Source organism: Anser brachyrhynchus, assembly GCF_964034855.1.
Source record: "Anser brachyrhynchus genome assembly, chromosome: 8".
NCBI classification, from domain to species: domain Eukaryota; kingdom Metazoa; phylum Chordata; class Aves; order Anseriformes; family Anatidae; genus Anser; species Anser brachyrhynchus.
The window spans coordinates 22171645-22191439 of NC_137702.1; the positions used below are offsets into that span (position 1 = coordinate 22171645).

General features: G+C 48.8%; 1 protein-coding gene across 11 annotated transcripts in view; it reads right to left on the bottom strand.

Moving 5' to 3' along the window:
* The window catches only part of LOC308198853 (regulator of G-protein signaling 8), a 38986-nt gene that overhangs the window by 1862 nt on the left and 17329 nt on the right, over positions 1–19795 (bottom strand). For 3 of the 11 annotated variants that reach the window (XM_080602023.1, XM_080602026.1, XM_080602027.1), the window contains 5 exons: positions 16199–16312; positions 15018–15076; positions 11005–11106; positions 10016–10080; positions 1194–1360 (listed from right to left, as the gene is read on the bottom strand). In XM_080602023.1, the coding sequence (XP_080458149.1) occupies positions 1194–1360; positions 10016–10080; positions 11005–11106; positions 15018–15076; positions 16199–16312 (507 nt within the window). Of the gene's footprint in view, positions 1–1193; positions 1361–10015; positions 10081–11004; positions 11107–12979; positions 13511–15017; positions 15168–15247; positions 15694–15718; positions 16160–16198; positions 16313–19795 lie in introns of those variants that run through there. The other 8 variants (XM_080602033.1, XM_080602024.1, XM_080602029.1 and 5 more) reach the window with 8 other exon arrangements.

Genomic DNA, 19795 nt, shown 5'->3' on the forward strand with positions numbered 1-19795 from the left:
TGTTATGACTGCAGCATGTTTGCAAAGCCAACAATACACGTTTTCCTGTTCTCTCTCCCTTGCAAACAGTTAGCGTTTGTTAGGGTTACTGTTTAAAACCTGTCTGTTAAGATGTTATTTGTCCTTATTACCCCAGTGTCCAAACTTAAAGCTGTCTAGAAAGTAAAGCTGTCTGCCTTAACCCAGATGACAGCAAAAATAGATTAGCTCTCGATGTCACTTAAAGGTCATTTCACATTCTAGCATGACAACAGGAACAAATTTTAGGGAAGACTCCATCCAACCTGCACTTGTATTTCTAATGCAACTTCAGTCCTGCAGTCCTGAAAATCTCACCCAGCTTTTACGAATATCAGCAAAAGGTGTTCACTGAGGGCACTGGGGATTGAAGTGCACCCTGAGATGCCCACACCACTTGGTGCTTGACAATGGCTTACAATAATAGCCTTGCTAGCTCAAAGATGGAGTGGAGGCAGCCCTCTTAGAGGGATCCCCTTGCAGGCACCTTTATCACGACAAGCACCCATGCTATCAAGCAAGAGAAGTGCTGTGGGAAAGCAGGTGCAGCAAGCACTCTCCTGGTTGCGTTATTAATACAGTAGCACAGCACAACATCACGACACAGGATCTGACAGTCACATCAGCCTGTCAGTATTTTAAAGAGGACTTAACAATTCCAGGCTTCAGGTTGCGACTGCGTTTTTTGTTCACCTCTGAGTTATTGCTCGCATCTTTCAGGAGCTCTAATTGAGTTTGGAGTTAGTCAGCAGATAAACACTCTTCCCTGGAGAGTCAACAAGTTAGTCATTCGTGGGATGCTCTTAGACAAAATGTCCTGGGAGAAACGAGCCCAATAGCCTGTTTGGGGATTGATAGTAAATGAAAGGTTCAGTGTGAAAAACTCCTAGGAAGCTGGTGGAGGTTAGGAAATGTGGGTTGCAGTTGCCAGTGAACTCACTGGCTATGACTAATTTAGTATCATCAAAGTAGCTACCCTCACCAGGGGATGAGTCACTGCAAGCAGAGGCAGCAGGAGCAGGCAGGATGGTGTTCCCGTAACAGGAAGCATTCTCCTCACCATCACCTCCGGGAGGGAAGGAAGGAAGAGCGCCCTGACCCCCCGTGTAGGGGAGCTGGACCTGTTCCCCGCGCCAGAAGGATGCTCTGCCTGCCCGAGGTGCTGGCCTACCAACCTCTCGAGGAGCCTGCACGTCGATGAACTCCTCAAAGATCCGCTGGGCCTTGGATGCCAGTTTGGCCGCTGAGCGGGTCTTCTTGAAGTCCTCGCAGGCGAGCCAGAACTCGAGGTTTTCCTCGCTGAACTCTGTCTTCAGGAAAGCGCGGAAAGCGGCCAGCCCATCTGCAAGGGAGATGAGGGGAGTTACAATGGAAGGAGAAAGACGGCAGGGAGCAGTTTCGTAGGCATCCCCCCATCTGTCTACTAGAGGTCATTCAATTTTTCTCACAGGCTATGTGACAGCACAGTCCCTGATCCCAGGACTTATTCATAACTTACACTGTTACATCAGCTGGAGTCTCACGAGCTGCCATGAGACCAAACATTCTTTGCTGCTATTTTGAAAAATATTTTTTGCCAGCTAACATGAAAAGGTTTTCTTTGGGACTGGGATAGCTAACCTTTGAAAAATTCCTCTTGAAATCATCAGGCTCCAATGATACAGTCTCTTTGCCACACCATCTTGTGCATATTAATGTCCCACTTTGTAACGTCCTATCCGTCATTAAGAAAAGCCTTTAATAAAACATAGCGCCCGTGGACTTGTCTCCAATGCTTTCTGTCACTTTGCTTTACTGCCTTGTGACATATTTTTAGTTATTACTTACACAGAGGAAGGATCTTGGAGAGCCTAACTGTTATAGCTACAATAAAGGGGAAAAGGAGAGGACACAGCGTAATTACTACTTGTCTAGTCAGTGGTAAAAGTGTTCTTATCACTTGCTAATGCTTAGCAATTGTGACATTTCAGTAATGTAATCTGAGTCAGCCGGGACAGATTAGAAATATGGAAAGATTTATTAGGCAATGTGTGCTCTTAAACCCCTGCCTGGGTGTATTTATGGACACAGCTATTGTTTTTTATTTCCTTTCCCTGAATGGCACAAGCAGAGTTGAAATAGCTGAAGGTTTCACACATGCCCTTTCTCCTTTCCTGAGCCTAGGGATAAATTTGGCTCCTAATTTTACTTCTTCCAGTAACATGTTTCTAACTTTTCCCGCTCTCTTTCTATAGGGTCTCAGCATTTGTAGCTCATAACTGGAAACCTCCCCAGTCAGCATTAGCTACTTACTTCCAAGTAAGCACCTAAAAATACTGACGGAACTGGGAACGCGCTCAGCAAGGTCAGACTCGATTAAAGAATGTGCAAGTGCACAGCAGAGATGGACAAAGGGTTTGCAGGACTTGAACTCCTCCTGCAATGCTGTAAAATGTGGGCTCCACCTGCCCCCTTTCTTCTATGGGAGATCTTGGCAGCACTGCGTTTCCTCCTCCCTGCCGTGGCCAGGAGCACAGGACCAGGGAAGGAGCCTGAGGGGTGATATCTGCTGCCTGGGGCACGTCATCTTCAAGGCAGGCAGTGGCTGGCCAGGTCAAAAGACCCATCACAAACTCCCTTACAGCTTTGTCCTTGTTTTCTTGCCTACACCAGGTATGTGGGGAGAAGCAGCAATATAAGTCCCCTTCTTCTCCTGATCTTCTGCTCCTCTCTTGCATCAGATGATGGCTGAGGATAGGGAGGTATTTTTCAGTTCTAGGTCCTGAGCCTCAGCCCTAAGAAGTTGCCCTATGTGTTGAACAGCAACTAACAGTGCTGCTTCTGGCTGCACATAAGTTAATGGAGATATCTGGCTGCCTGACTCTCAAAGGGAACAACAAACAAGATATTAGGCCAGGTAGGACCAAACTCCAGGCTAATACTCTCCACTTCAGGCTTCTCAAAGCTCCTTCACTGACAGGCTTGGCAATGCTAACTGCTCCATCAGCACTCTGCATTGCAAAGAGCTGTCGTGGCACAGCAGCAATCAGCAGCTAGAAGAGGAATGTTTCCATCTCAGCTACCCTAGTTTCTGTCATCCCCAGGAGGGCAAGGAATGAAAGAATGGCAGTATCACACCAACTCGTCCTGGTACCCCTTGGTTAACGCACTTGTAGAAAGAGATGATGGGGGTTTTGGACTGTTACTGTGGGCAAAGCCAGGGCTCTTGCCCAAGGGCACTGCAAAGCAGTTAACAGTGCAAACTGTAGGTTCAAGACAGGGGCAATACGGCAACATTAGCCCTCAAGAAGTCTGCAGAACAGAACTCCAGAGGCATCTCTGGGAGCCGAGTGCCTGTCAGGATCACGCTGCCCCAGGCTGCTTGGAGCATCTGCATGGGCAGATAAACATGGCACAAGAGAGGAATGTTTTAGGGCTCGTTACCTTCAGGAAACATAGGAATCCAGGAGACACAAGGATGCTTCAAAGCCTATGTTCCCTCCCTATTTAATGTCGACAAAATTCATAAGGATTTTGTGCATGACTTGAGAAGAGAGCAGGGAGCACTTACGAGAAGAAACGGAGAGGACATCACAGCCGACTGACAGTTTCAGAAAGGAGAAAGTATGGAAGGGAAAATGCAGCAGTTCCCTGAGATGTATGCCATTTGGTATATCACTGGCTCGTAGGATGTTTGGTGTTTATTATTCAGGCACCCAAATACACTGTTATGACAACACAATCTCAGCTGTATGTCCTGGCGGAGATCTTGCTTCCCTGTCCTGATCTTCCCCCGTCGCCCTTCCTCTCCAACAGCCCCCAGAGCCCCAGCACTGACAGAGAATCACTTGCCAAAAATAGCAGCTGTGCATGGCAAATATAATATCTGCAGAATGTAATATCTGCTAAAACAAGTGGACTTCGTGATTGATGAGATGAGAAAGGCCTTTGCTTCAGCCCTGCCCCAGAGAGCAGCCATGGCAGCTGGGACCAGGAGGTTTCCACATGCTCTGCCTCCCGCTCTCATGTCAATCAGCCCCTTTTTATCTCGAAGTAAGTTTAGACAGACGATATATAAATAATAGTATCTGGCTGTTCTCCACTTTTTTATATATATTTCTGTCATCTCCTCCTCACAGCCTTAGGGGAGCTGGAAAGGATCAAGCCAGACCTGCGAGGACCTTGCAGAGGAGGCCTTGGATGCAGGAGAGGTCATCCTCAACTTGAGGCTGCCTCGCCCTCCTTTGCCCTCCTATTTGCTGCCTCCTATTTGCCCTTAGCCTTTGACTCTCTGCCAGCATTTACAGCCGGGGCTGGCAGTCAGAGTTCAGCGCCCAGATGACCGCACAGCAGTAAATCGCTGCCAGGCTGCCCACAAGTTTATCGTGGAACAATGACAGATCTAATGGAAAGGGCAGGAGGGCAACGAGGTAGGGGACTGGCACCACCTGAGCTGGAATGTGACCTGGATGTTGACTTTAATGTCCTGTACATGAAGACTACCAAGGAAGCATCCCTCACAAATGACAGGCATTTCAAAGCTCATCCCACCCAACTGTACAGCTTTTTTTTTTATTATTATTATTTTCTTTCCCCCTCAGCAGGAAGCAACCAGCACTGGCTTGCAGCACAACATGAACAGGAGTGCATCACCTGCAGGGTCAGCCTCTTGAAATAGCCTAGAAGATGCATGGAGCACCTGAGAAGTGCAAGCCCAATGGGATGTTTGGCAGAAAAAGCACGGAGATGAAAAGCTGGATTAGAATTCGTCGTGATGGTAGTGAAGCACTGGAACAGGCTGCCTAGAGAAGTTGTGGATGTCCCATCCCTGGAAGTGTTCAAAGCCAGGTTAGGCACTGCTTTGGGCAACCTGGTCTAGTGAAAGATGTCCCTGTCCATGGAAGGAGGCCAGAAGTAGATGGCCTTTAAAGATCTCTCACAACCCAAGCCATTCTCTGATTCTATGGTATCTTTAGAGATCTCGTGGGATATCCCCAAAACACACGGCTGAAAGGCATGGCTGCTCAAGAAACAGACACAGTGGTGTAAATGTACAGCCCTCCAATACAGCTGTTGGATACTTACTCAGGAATTTGACTCAAAAGAGTGGTGAGTCTTGCTTGAAGCCAGCGGATTATATTACTTTCAACAGGGCAGATAGGATGATGGCAAAGAAATAGAGCTCTTCTACCTGGGTGTCAGGAGTCAGAAAGAGGAGCAGAAGAACATTTGCTTTACAGTTTTGCAGTGTAAATAAAAGCCTTAAAAGGACCAGGCTCTGCTCTCTAGAGCAGCTAAAATTAAATTTGTGATTTAGATGGGAACTACCAGGCAGATCAACAACTACATGAGGTCTCAGATGTTCCTGAAACCCCACTCAGATGTTATCCTTTGGGCTGTGAAGAGTGGTTTCTTTGCAGAAAGAAAAGCCATGGAGGAAGGGACTTAACTGGCTTGCTCAAAATACAGTACAAGTCTTAACTAAATCAGGCGTCAGCAACATGAGGAAGAGCTGAGATTAATAGCTTAAATCATTCAGGCAGACAGTTTAATAACCAAGGATCTAGCCACTGTCAGAGTAAGAAAGCTATCAACAATCATTTATTTAATGTATGCATTTCACACCATCAGAGCCATCAGCACGTCATGTAGGAAATAAAGAGAGAGTCCTTATGGCTGGTAGATGGATGGATTAGCTCTGTGCAATATTTTGGGTCCAGGGCTGAAGAGACAAGGCCACAATGTTCTGCATAGCATATGTACGTGCTCTCTCTGCTGCTTAGCATTGCTTTGGTGAATGTTAGCTGCCTGTCACTAGCACAATGCTAATGCTAATGCTGTTCTGGCTTAGAAAGAACTGGGAGTAGGAAGGGATATTCCTATGCTGTGTGGGAAGAGCAGCAATGTATAGACAACAGAAGGAGGAGGAGGACAATAAAATTTGGGCAGAAGAGCACAGAGATCACAAAAAAATTGTAGATGGCAAAAAAAGTCATCCTTGAGATAAAAATGGAAATTCAGCGCAAAGGTTTTCCATGTCAGATGCTTCGTTGAAAACTGACTAAGGGTTGAGGACAGACTGTCCTGCCGGATTCTGGACAAATGACAAGCCATGTGTCCAGCCCCGCGAGGGATGCAGAATGAGACATGCCATTGCTTGTATTTCCCTCCAGCAGCCTGTCAAAAGGAATCTCCATCTGGCTGACCAGACTGTACCTCCTGGGCACGGGTACAGCAGGGGGATTACTCCTCTGTTACTCACACACATACGCACGCTCTGCGGACCACATAAAGCTCCGGTTCCCTGGGAGCCATCACTAATCCAACACTGGCACAAAATGGGAAAAAATGCCAAAATCTCGCATGTTAAAACCTCTGCTTTTGCCCCCTTAGCACCCAAGGAAGCATGCTACATACAGCCCTGCCTCTCACTTTCTCAAAACCCAGCTGCAAAGCAAGATCAAGCTCCTCTCTCCTGCTGCCTGCCATGCTCACAAGCCCTGACCCAAGGGAACACCGCTGTGCTTGGAGATACGTTCCTTGCAACGAGCTCAGACAAGGCTCCTGCTCCAAAAAGAAAGGGGACTGACTGGCTGACCCTACGGTTTCAAGTTGATTTGCTTCACCCATTAGCAAGAACGAGTCAGATATCATTGCACTGACCTACTTGTCTGGGGCTGCCAGTGAAGCCGAGCTGTGCTGTATCCTGCAATTTGGCACTGCTGCTCTAACAGGGCAAGGCTGAGGGATGCTGAAGTCCCTGTGCCAGTGCAAAAGGAAGGTGAGGGTGTGACTGGGAGAGCCTGAGTTGCACTGCCTTCCCTACCTGCCATCTCTTGCCAATGTCAATACAATTATTTTTTTTAAAGTGCTGGGAACTAAACAATCTGAATCGGACCACTCTCTTTACAAAAAAGAGCACTGCCCAGCCTGGGAATCTCTGGAAACATGCAGTTGCTTCAAGATCCAGGGCTTTTCAATACACCGCTCAAGGTACTGACATAAAGTAGCATGCCAGGATCAAACAGTATCTACAGAGTTCATTCAGTAAAACAATGGGGGAACAGTGGAAGGGGCGCCTAAAGGGATCACACTTAAGGAATATTTGACAAAAATAAGCATAACATTCTCCATAGAGTTTGTGTAATGCATAATGCCTGTTCAGACCACGTCCACTTGAAGACCTTTTGGAGATTCAGGAAAATAGGAAGTGAAGGAGTAAAAGTTGTCTGTCTCTCTCGTACAGCTGTTATACCCAGCTCCCAAGTCCTACTTGTGCACTGATTTTCCTGAAAGAATGGGATGATTGGAAAGAACCCCAAACCGCTGTAACGTCTGACTGTGAAGGAAAGCACCACCCAACTCCCTGAAATCAGCATCACAATCTCCCTTCCAAAACAGACAAACTGTCCATCTAGTGAAGAAAGAATTTATGACAGATGTGTCAAGCAGAAGCGGTCTACCTGCTAATGCTAGAAACCACAGGGGAAATTCTCCATGAGCCCAGCTGGTGCTTAACCCATGCCCTGAAGCATGAATTCGAATTTTCCCTCGCTAATATTTTTCACCTGGGCAGTCATAGTGAAATTAGACTGATACAGTTCTGTCCTTCTCCTGGCACTAGAAATAGGACATTAGCTGGCACCTGTACTATAGACAGACGCAGGCAGGACATGCACTGCTTTTCTCACTCTGAAATTTTGGTCAGACACAGCACAAGAGTCCCTTACCTTCTCTAACATAAGCTCATGTTTACTAGCATGTTTCTAATAGCATAAACGCAGCTGGTTTATTTTCATAACGGATCTTTAACAATTCTGTGTTTTGGATGCAAGTATACATAAACGAAAACAACGATTTTACAAGTCCTTCTAAGCACATATGAAGTGTATCTTCTCTCCTTTAAACCAGTGTAAAATAACACTTCTGTTTAAACAGAGCTTTCTGTATTTGCATCATTATATCCAAATGCAGGCTTTGTCTGCAGACTAGCTATTCCAGAAGCTTCAGGTCAGAGCTGATGTGATATATTCTTTTAGAAAGTGGGTTATTAAACAACAGTTTTTTTGCCACTGATCACCAGGCAATGTCAACATGACTGCTGAGAAGAAAAAAAAAGCTCAATTTAAATTTTAAAAATCACCTTCTGTTGCTATGAGGAATTAAATATTTCTCACTAGGTGTCAAAGAGTTCCCAGAATTACTTCCCATTCTAGAAACAGGAAAGATTCTGGTATTTCATTTATCACTTTATAAGGCTAATTTATTAATATTATATTCTTATGGATGCTGTTGGATGAAGCAATCGAACTAAGGTTTGATTTAGCATTCCCAGCACTCAGCTGAAGAGGGAACAATCTGTATAGAACTTCAGTACAGAGAGTGTGACTTTGCTGGCTTTTGTAACCAAAGCACTTTTGTTATAGTCTGTATCTAAGTAAGAAAATTCTGACCTTAATACTGTTGAAGCAGGAACAAGGGCTTGATTTTAAAGACAGAACTGCACCACTGATGTGAATATCCTGTCCTCTTCCACTTCCCATCCTCCAGGCACCCACGTCTCTTTTGTGCATTTTTCCCTTCTTGTTTTGAATTTTGACAAAAGAAATGTTCCCTCTTAGCCATACCCAGCTACATCATTTTTTTTTTCCTACCGGCTGCAAGAGCAATGATCTCAACAAGATACTGCTGCTAAATTATATATTGCTTTTTACTGCCTTGGACAGCCAGCTTGTCTAAAGTTGTCACGTAATTCTCTGCCAAAACCGTTGTCATCTTAGCAGAAATCCAGAAGAACTGCACTTTTTTGAAAACAATATGATTCTACACTGGGATTTTAAAATGCAAGTCCCACAAAACCTGAACCACTAAGAAAGTCAGACATTTCCATACTGCAATAAAATAGTTCACCACCCACACTGACTTCTCCCCAACCTCGATTTGCTCATTTTATTTTCAAATACAAACACCTTAACGAGCCCATACTGTGAACTTCACAGCCTTGTTTACAATTTGTCAGCATGAATATGTTGGTGAAGCAGAATAATACAATAAAATGTTCTGAACAGAACTGATATGATTGATCTATTGAATGGAGTGAGGTGTGCTGATTATATGTTTGCATAACGTTTCTTGATGTGAAACTTTCAGGTTTGGTTCGGTAACTATAAATTAGATCCAGTTAAGTGCTACCATGCGTGATTTCTCCAGTAAGGACTGCTACAGAGTGAGGTGTTTAAGGTTACTGAGCTATATACTAGATTTTTCTCCTGAAATCGATGAGAGTAATCAGTCAAAAAATCAGGAGATGGCTCTGATAATTTCAGCTGTGTTGACTTGAATTAGAATATTCTGCAAGGCGATCACATCAATAGGAATGGGACGTTACGGTCTTCTCACCACTTCGGTGAAGATAAAATATTAATACCCCTGCAGCGGAGAGCTAACGAGCAGTGGCAGTGAGTGGGGTCTCAGGGGAAACCCTCCACTGCTTCCTACGGTACACTGCTGTGCCATAGCAGTCCTGGCACAGGCTGCACCTTGACACTGCGCAGCTGCAAAGCAGCTGGAGGCAGAGGGAAACTAGATGGTGCCACGGATCCTGGGGAGCTTTAGTGAGCTGAGAACCCATCACTGCTCGTGCAGAAAGGTAGAACCCGGGTGTACCTGCCAAGGAAGGAACGCACAGCCACAGCCTTGGAGCCCTGCCTCCGGGGGAACTGGAGAAAGCTAGAGCTGGGGCTGCTGGCTTTATCAGCTGTGACCCCACAGTCAGTCAAGAGCAAATTCAGGAAGGGAACCCACAGAAACGCGCTCCCTCGCCTTCTCACCAGAGGAGAAATCCTGCCCATGAGTTACTGTGACTGCTTCCTAGGGGGAAGTAAGCAAGTACCCAAGGGACCGCTTCTGTGCCATGCGGTGCATAATTTGTTTGCCTCAGTTATAAACAGTATTTGGGGTATGGGGGGCATGAGGAGGGGGAAGAGTGGAGGATTGATAGAATTTGATCTTTACTCACATTTATGGGATAAAAGGACATCAAAGGAGTCTGCCCATCTCGTTGCTTCTTCTGTTGACAGTCTTCTGAAAGAAAGGAAGAGGCAAATTACAGACAACCCGCGGCTGCTGGTCCCCTCCAGAGCTGCTTGACAAGGACACCAAAGAAGGCTGGAATTCTCACCAAACTTTGGCTATCTACAGTGTAGAGGTCTCCAAGTGAGCAAGTCACCCTGGGTCCCCATCAGAGTCAGCAGGGAGATGCCATGGGACTTGCAGGGTTCTCTTCATCTCCTCTTCGGGTAGGTGGGTGAAATAAGCCAAATGAATCACCCAAAAAAGGACCGATTTTTCCTCATTGACTCTAAGCAGAGGCCCAGGGAACAAGTTCAGATGTAGACATTTACATTGTAAATGTCAAAAGTTAAGTGAAATGAAACCCACACCTGCAGCAGTGTTTGTTTCTCTCTCCTGACTTCAAGGGGAAGGTTAGACTCTTAGCTCAGATGTAAGCAGTGACTTGTGATCAGATGAATTCCATCCCACTCGTCTTAAAACAGGGCTCTGGATTGTCTGAAGTACCTACTTTAAGTGCTGTGCAAACTGATTCAGGACATTTTGGTAGTGTTTAATAACAAGACTTTGCTAAGGAGGACTGTGACCTGAAATTGCTGCTCACCTCGTGTACAAAGTCAACTGCTCAGACTTTGATTTGCGATGACAGAGGGATATATTATGTTCTCAAACATGTGCAGACACATCCCATGTACAGCAGCTGGGACAGTGTGCATGTCCTGTCTTACAGAAGAGCTTGTATCAATGATGCAGGCATTTTCCAATATCGTTCCTGCTCTATCAGGTTTTGTGTTTTCCTCCCTTCCTTGTGGCTAAAAAGAACTACGCAAAGCTCATACAGCATACAGTGAAAGGCGGGTAGTACTAGAGGGGGTGGTGGGCAGGGAGGGGAAGGACAGAAGTGGGGATGGGGTGGGATGCTGCAGCTATACTCACTTCAAAGCCCGGTTGGGCTTGTCCGGAAGAATAGCTGTGAAATCATTATATGAGTCTGATTTGTGAGACAGGCAGCCCAGGCGAGTCCTCATCCCTCTGTTCCTGTGGTCGATATGGGGGAGCAGGGGTGTGAGCAGGGGAAAACCAAAGAAGACGATTAAAAGTCTAGCCAGAGTGGCAAAACAGAAACAAGAAAAAAAACCTCCTCAGCAGCTCTGCACCTAATCAGACCTGTGTCCCTGGCTCCCTCATCTGCAGAAGGGACTCTGAAGCATCTCCAGTAAGATGCTAAGGATGGACACAGCACCAGAACAGCTGAAAGCTCGCCCACACCAGTCACTCGGCTGGTATGACTGGCAAAAGGGTTTGAAAGGCTGCACTTTGGGACAGTTTCTTGTAAAGACCTGCTCTCGGCAGGAGTGGGAAGACAGCAAAGGGGAGAAATACCAGTCGCCACAATCCAGCCGCACCAGAACAGCACAAATACCGGTGCTTGAGGGCAGGAGGGGCTGGAGGAAGAGAGGGAGCAAGGCACCCGCAAGGTGAGCCTGCGCTGCAGAGCCACGAGACCCCAGCCAGGATCCCGGGCAGCTCCTTTAGACTCAGCGTTACATAAGCAGGCTAAAGCTGCCTCTTCCGTGACAGGTTTATCCATGCAGAAAATGGCCTTATTGCTTTTCCCTCTGAATTTCAAAGCGGTCCCAGAGCCTTTGGTGCTCCACAGGCCCCTCTCCTCCTCGCCAGCCCCTTCCCAGGACAGCGCCGCAGCACCGCTCGTTACATAACGCCGGGACGGGGAGGACGGGGAAGGGGAGGAAACACAAAGGGAGAGGGAGATGTCACACACACGTTGCACTGCCCTGGCATTGTCTCCTCTCAAAAACATATAGATGCCGATTAACGGTTTGACACGGTGTCCAGCAGGGCACAGCCTGTTACTTGCCTCTCCAGCCTAAGGGCATCGCTTCTGCCACATTTCCCCCACGTCGAATGAGGCCGCTGTCTCCTCCTGAGCGCAGGAGGACAATTCAGCGACTGAGCCTGCACTTCTCAGCTGCTGCACCCACTTCTGAGCCAGAGGAAGCCCTTCGCTGAGCCCTGCTGCCAAACAGAAGCCACACACTTTCTGTGGCTGCAGAGGGAAGCACAGGATTTCTCCCCTTCCATATGCAGTCCTTGCAGAACACTTCAGCACCGGCAACCGAGCCAATCTCTAGCATGCCTGTTTCCCCCTTCTCCTCCCGCCCTTCAGAGAGTTTCTATTATTGCACATTTTAATGTAATCTTAAAGCAAATTAAATGTTAATTAAATGCAAGGAGTGTCTCCCTGGCACAGCACAGGCAACTCACGGAATTTATCGAGCACAAAAACCTGGAGATTTTTAGTGGCAGGAATTGTTGCACAGCCTCAAAAAACGGACCCATGACCGGTGGGCTCAGGATGCTGCACTGCCTAAACTTCCAGCATCAGTGCAGATACACTGTGTGCAGAGTGTCGCATTCCTAGCCGAGCCTGCTGGACCTGCTGACTCAAACTGACACCGAGCCCGCTATCGGATCTTTCTGGTACCTTTCTGATACCTCCTGCCCCCAACCTTTATCCTCCCTCAGCTGTTTGTTCGAGCAAGCTCACGAATTTCTCAGCAAGAGGTGTGACACGCATTACTGCAATGCTGCTCAGATTTCTCTCTGATGCCTGAGATCAAGGGACTGCAGCAGGGAATCGCAGCGTACGGGAGACAGAGATGCTGCGCCACAAGCAAGGAGCTTGTCTCTCATGGAACACCAATCTCTGGGTCATGGCTTCCAAGACAGGACACAGGAGAAAGAGAGGGAAAATCTGGGTCTGCGGGAGGTGGAGAGGCAAGGGAAAGAGGGAAGAGGGGATGGTACAGCGAGCCGAAAGGCTTACTGGACGAGGTAGACAGCGACAGGATGGGCAGGGGTGAGGAATGCAGCGTGTCTTTTCAGTTACCTCCGTGGGATCAGTAAGGCAGCCATTCAGGCATCCAGTTATAGTTAACCCCTTAACTGGCTGGCTTGGAGAGCAGTCAGGGCTGTTTGCAGGAGATAGGAGTGCGGGAAGGAGGGATTTACTGTTTCATGTCCTGGCACTTAAAAATATACCAAAGAATCCTCTGCAAAAAAAGGAGGGCCAGTTGTTCTCAACCCATTTGATCCTTGCTTCCTAGCGTGGAAGGTTGATTTTTCAATGGAAGACATTCAGAGTTGAGAGATGATCACAGAGAAGAGACAGCATTTCCTTCTAAAACCAGGACAGCAGGTTAAGTCCAGCTTCAGGTCTAAAGTGACTTGAGTTTGGCGTCACAGCTCACCACGGAGCAGCAGGACTCGGCATTATCGCGCTCATCATTCAACACCTCTGAAGGTCTCTCCTCAACAGGCAGAGCTTCCGGACTGACCTCGCTAAGAAGACCAAACTACCTCTTGTCCCTGTCCCTCCAGGTCATGGCTGATGTTACCGGCCATCACGGAAAAGCTGGCACTGCAAATAAAATAAGAGGAGGACTTCACGCGTCTGCGGATGCTGGTCCTTGCACCATCACAGGCTCAAGCACTCACACAAAAATAACTGAAAGAAAACATCTCCTCTTCCAGGCGGTGGCAGCCTGCGGGAAGTCACAAAGGGGGTGCACGGTCTGCAACGGGGAGGGAGGGAAGGATGAACGGACAGAGGGGGTGGCAGGGTCCCTGGGAGCCTTGGCACACAGCCCACCGGTTAAACAAATCTCACATCAGAGAGTGAAGGCGAGGTCCACACCTGCCAGGAAACCGATGGGACAGAGAGCAGGACCGAGCTGCCTGTATAGTGAGCAAAGTGCAAAGGTTTCCTGTTTGCCAGGACAAGGCCGAGCTCCAGATAACCTCCGTGTCCTCTTGCCCAGAGGGAACAACTGAGGAAGTGGCAAAGGAGCTGATGAGAGCAGAGGCTGTGTGCAAAGGAGCCAGGACCCCGTTCTGCTTGGGCCTGAGGAGATCCCAAAGCTTGGGCTGCCCAACACAACATCCCTTTTAAAACCTGATTACATTAAAAATGCACAAAGCCTCTCCCCAACTAAATTAATGGAACCGGGATTGCACTACGTGCCAGTGAGCGCATTTTCTTAATCCCTGCCCTGACCGGCTGCTTCGATGCGCTTTAACTGAAATCAATCCTTGGTAATTCCTTAAGCCCCTTTAAATTTCCTCGTTAACAGTCTCACCCACATGCGGGGCCACAGCACAGGATCTCCTGGAGTCCCTCAGCCCCTCTTCCCCACCATCACTCCGAAGTGACAGCTGGAAGCGGAGCTGGGTGCCCGCTGGGTGCCCTCTCCCTCCCTCGCCGTCTCCTCGAGCAGCATGCTTTTTGGGGTCCTGTTACGAAACAGCTTTCTGCTCGCCCCCGCTCCCACCCGCTCGCCAGCCCACACAACGCAACCTGCACAGCTGAGCAGCACCGAACTTCCCTGTGCTCCCAAAGTCTGCCTGACTTCAGGGATGCCGAGACCTACATTCCCCACAAAGACAACCGCACGGCTAGGCTGACATGCCCACGGATATTTCCTTTGATTGCAAGTAAAGCCAGTCAATTATGGCTTTGTAAACATAATCTGTAGCATGTGGTAAAGGCATCCCAGTGGGGGTCCGTGGTGCCGGGTTTTTCTGCCCCACACTCCATCACTTGCCCTACCTCCCCCTCCTACGAAAGGACCCTGGGTCAAGGAGAATTGCCACTCTCATCATGGACGCGCTTTGGGGTTTCTCCTTAGGAGACAAAGGAAGGGGGTGCAACTACAACAATCAAATTATCAACCCCCCCTAGGAGATCACCTGAGCAAAGCAGCCATCCCAATGGAAAAAATCAGCAGCACAAAAAAGAAACAAAACCACAACAACAACCCCCAAGGGGCTTCGAGAGATTAACTCCGTCCATTCACATGCAGAGAAAGGCAGATAAACCCGAACACCGAGGCACTGCAGCCAGACAGACACAGGGAAAAGATACTCACTGCCGTTGACCTGTCCTCTCTGCCGGTGGGTCTTTGCCAACGCTGTGGTCACAGAGGCTCTGGGGAGAGAACAGAGCAGTCTCTTCAGAGACAGCCCCCAGCACGGGGTGAAAGTCACACTCCGACACACCTCCCCTCCCCAGCTCTCCCCGGGCGGCAGCAGCAGCAGCAGCAGGGCTGGGAGCACAGCTCCGTGTCACATCCAGCGAGGGCTAAAAAAGCAGCCTCACCCGGCAGGCTGGGGCTCGGCTCTGCTGCGGAGCCTGCTCGCGTGGCTGGCTGGCGGCACCGCCGAGGAGCCCACCTGATCGGCACGTTTCGCCGCATCCCTCCTCGCCCGCCGCCCCGCTAACCTGGCCGCGGATCTCGCCGGCCCCTCGAGATGGGCGACAGCTCGGCACAGGTGGCGGGTGCCAAGCGTTGGCTGGGAGCATCTGGGGGCGGGCGGGGGGATGCCTGCCAACGCTCTCGCCGTTGTCACCCTCGGTACGTTGGAAGAAAGCAGCCGCCTGCGTCGGTTTAATCAGCTCCTCTGAGGTTTAGGGGAGGTTACTGCCCTCGGATCGCCGATCGTCAGGAGTTACCACGGACAGAAGGGACTGGGGAGTTTAATTAAAGAGCCCCGGTGTCAGCAGGGTCAAACGAAATCGTTAATGGGCGAGGGAGAGCCGTATTGCAGGGCATGGGAACAAGAAACCCACCTGGCTCGTCAGGGATGCGACTGACCCCTCGTCTCCCCTGATGTGCGCAGCCCCACGGGCTCCCTGCCGTGGTTTGGACCTCCTGTGGTTTGCTCGCCCCACAGCACAAGCTCCCATTCCCTCCCCTCTCCTGCACCCCCACCTCAACCAGCAGAGGATGTATATGGGGTTCTCAGCGCACCCCAGTGGGACTTCCACGGGAACCTAGCCCCCAGCACACATGGGGCAGCAGCACGACCCCAGATCCAGGCTTGGCTCAGCCACCAGAACCCCAACACAGGTGCTGTGCAGGCTGTGCAAGCACTCAGGTGCACCCCAGGCTCACCAAGGGCACAAGCCATGGCTCGTTTTGATCCTGCTGGAGTTGGCCACTGCCTGGGACAGGGGCATCAGGGGAAAAAAAAAGTGTCTGCAGTTACACCAGTCACTATTTTTCTCATTACTCTCCTGTCTTTTTCCTAGAAACCCGTAGTCACCCACCTCTCCTCTGCTAAAGCGGTGCTGGGCCTGACGTCCTTGTGCTACTAACAGGGAACGTGTCTTGAGATAGCACATTATCACCAGCAACATCCCTGGGGAACGAGTCCTGCAGAACTTACCAGGAGAACACGGGGATTAGTGGTGCTGCAGGAGTGATCCCAGCTCTCTGACCCGGATCTCCTCCTTCACAACTCAACCTGGCAAGGAAATAATTGCCTTGCTCTCACCCTCCCATCGCAAAGCCCAGGTCATCCTGACTTGGGTCAATCACGTCTCTGGTTACGAGGAGACGAGCATTTAAAAATAAAAAAAATAAAAATGCAGCGGCTGATACAACCTCCTCTCAGCCAAGGTCAAAGGTTGAGGTCCATCCTATGCCTCTGGTACAACAGGCTGGTTTGTTCAAGTTAAATAACAATCAGCTTCAGCCCTTGCCCCAAACCCAAGCCAAATTTAATACAACATCACCAAGGGTTCAACTCCGAGCACGTCATTTCTGTTTTAATGCCCTTCCACACTCCCAGGTTCTCTCCGGGCAACTGCAGGATGTCACAAGTGACACGGGCTGCAGCACCTCCAGGACATTAGTGGGGTGGAAGAGGCCAAGAAACGAGGGCTCCTGCTTGTTGTCCTCCTATGCCAGTTTTACACGTTGCTGTCTCACAGCCACCACCAGTATGGGCAGGGACCCCAGCCCCGATTTCTCCAGGCTGTCAGCACCCCCTTTTCGTGAGCTCAGTGAGGTCCTGGAGCAACCCACAAACAGCTCTGCAAAACACCATTTTTCTTTTACTTTCCTAGGCTGGGATGGAGTTAATAGAGAACAAAGTGAGTGAGTTGTATTGACACAGGCACTATGGGAAATGTAATTAAATTGCAGATAAAGAGAACTGTATTTTACAGGGTAATATTTTAGAAAGCTTCTGTGAGATAGAAAAGGTTTATAGCAAATTCCTTCTAAAATGGCCCTCATATTTCTGACTACTCTGTACCTTCTATTTAAAACCTTTTAATAAAATAACTCATTTTGATATTAGGTTTGAATCCCATCCAAAATTTTAACTCTCTAAAAAATACCTTAAAGCAATTTCCTTGTGACCTGCCAACAGCAGACACAAACGCGTGCGGCACTCGAACTGTTGCCTGTCACTGGACAGGGTGGAAGGGAATTTGCCAGCCTGTTCCCTGGACAATAACATCACCTCCAGGGTCCTTCTCACCCTATTATTTTTAACTGCCTCCCTTCCTATTACATGTGTTTTGTCCGTGCCCCTACTGATTATCATTTGAGCAGTTTTTACCCCAAAACTTCTTCCTGACCAAACATCTCCGCTGGTTTCACTCGGTCCCAGCTTCTGCCACCCAACTGCTAGAGGTGCATAGCCTGAAGACATCCGTTCCTTCCAGTACGGCTGCCCAAACATCTGAGATACCCAGCCAGCCCAGCTGGCAGCTGTGTGGTTTCTGCCCCCCCCAGGGAGGAGAAAACTCCCCAGGGCTGGCAGCTGACCTCCCTTCTCCCTTTGGGGCTACGACATCAGAGAGCAGCTATGCTGACTACCTTATTTGCTTGGCTGACATCTCCGATGGGCTTGCCTTGAATAAACTCCTTTACCTTGACATTTCAGCAGACTACTCTCTGTCTTCTCTCTCTTGCTCTGTTTCCTCGGGGGGCTGCGTGCCTCTCTGGGATTCCATTATTTTATGCTTAACTAGCTGTCATGCTGGGCCTGTCGCTTCCACTCCTCACTTCTGACTTCAAGGCCTTGTCATCTTTACAGCGATCCACGCCACAAGGCATTGAACTTCTTTGGGACTGTGTTTGCTCTTACTTTGTGACCTTCCCTGGTCCTGTGCCAGCATCTCTCTTTCCTCACGCTGTAAGGCAAGGAGCTTTTTTTAGGGTGTGCTCCATGGCTTGCGAGTCCAAGTGGTTTTAGCCTGGCATCAAGAATGTGTTTCTTCAGACAGCTGTGACATATAATAGCTACATCCCCACAGCTGAGTTCATTTTTTGGTTGGTTAAGTAAGATTCTGTTGCTTCTGTGACCTCTCTGGAAAGAGCTCTGTGATGAAGGATCTGTGACTGACCAAGTGCGTGGGGCTAGCCACTTCCCTGCAGCAGTCACTGCCTCAGGAATGCAGGTGATCTGCAGGCTGCAGAGCCTGCCTTTGGCTCAGCCATAAGCCTCAGCCCTGGTGGACTTCTGCTGCAACCCAAGGGAGCTTTGGTTTGGTTTTGCCTTTTTTTTGTGTGTGTGGTTGGTTGTTTTGCTGGAGGACTGGAACGAACTAATGCTCTTGCCATAGAGTTAAAATCCTACAAAACCACTTGTGACACGAAGCATCATTTGGTCTCCTCTGACACCCACAAATTCCAAATTTATTCAAAAGCCAGGCTGGTACCTACGTGGGCCCAAGCCCAAGGTAATTCAAATTAGTAATTAATTTGCCTCCAGAGCGTGCTGTTTCCACCACTGTTTACAATGAAAGCTGTTAACATTAAAAGTAGTTAGTAACTGACAGCTAACACACAATGCTCTGCTCACCGTCAGGCTGCCTGCCTGTTTTAGGATCCAGGGTAAAACACACTTGGTGCAGTACAAGGTAATTGGCTGGGCAGAAGAGAATTACAACCGATCTCAACAGCTTCCTAAACTGCAAAACAAATCACAGACTATCTTACTTATTAAAAGAATCACAAGAGCAGCTTCCCCTTCCAAAAAGAAGCTCCCACAGCATCAGGAAACACACAAAGAGAAAAATTTTAAGGGGTTATTTTTTCTGTTCACCTTAAGCCTCAAATCATTCTCCACGTCAGCCCTAGCAGGCAGGAAATCCTGAAAGGTCAAACAAGGAGACCTTGAGTTTCAGGGGCAGGTTTCAGGCAGCTGATATCCTGGATAGGAGGGGGTACTGACAAAAGAAGCCACTTCTCATGCAGTAACGAGGCAGGGCAGGAGATAGGAGACACCCACTGAGTTGAATTCCCCTTGAAAATAAAAGGCTGTTTAAAAATAAAAACGAGTTACATAAAGCGCGCTCCGTTGTTCTGTCTCTGGCTTAGCTCGAGAGAATGGCAGCTATTTCAATTCTCCCCCGTGTCAATGATAAAAGTTGGACATGTGTGCAGCGCTCGGGTGTTGCGATGGCTGCAGCAGAGCAGATGCCTCCCGTGTGAGATGGCTCCAGGCCCCGGCCGGCATGCTCCGACTCCCTCCTCGATTCTTCCAGGCAGGTAGGATGCAAAACCAACAGCTAAGTAGTGTGGGAAGCTCCAGGCTGAGAGGGGCACTGTGCAAGACAGAAATCAAAGAATTTCCCCTTTAATGCACTTTATTACAACTCCATAATTGTTCTCCGAGGAGACACGCTCCTGTGCCCAGGAGCAGTTACACGTTAAGAAACGCGTTGGTGCCTCGGCGTGCGGTTTGGAGAGGATCCTGTTAAGCATGGAGCAGGGAGGCAGAAAGGATTGGACTTGACAGAGCTGCTCTGTGCAGCCTTGGAGTCCTCCCAGCTTTCAGCGTCGCTGCTGCTGTCAATATGGCAGTGTCTGTAACGCAGTCGGTGTGTACGGCTGGGGATCTGAGACAG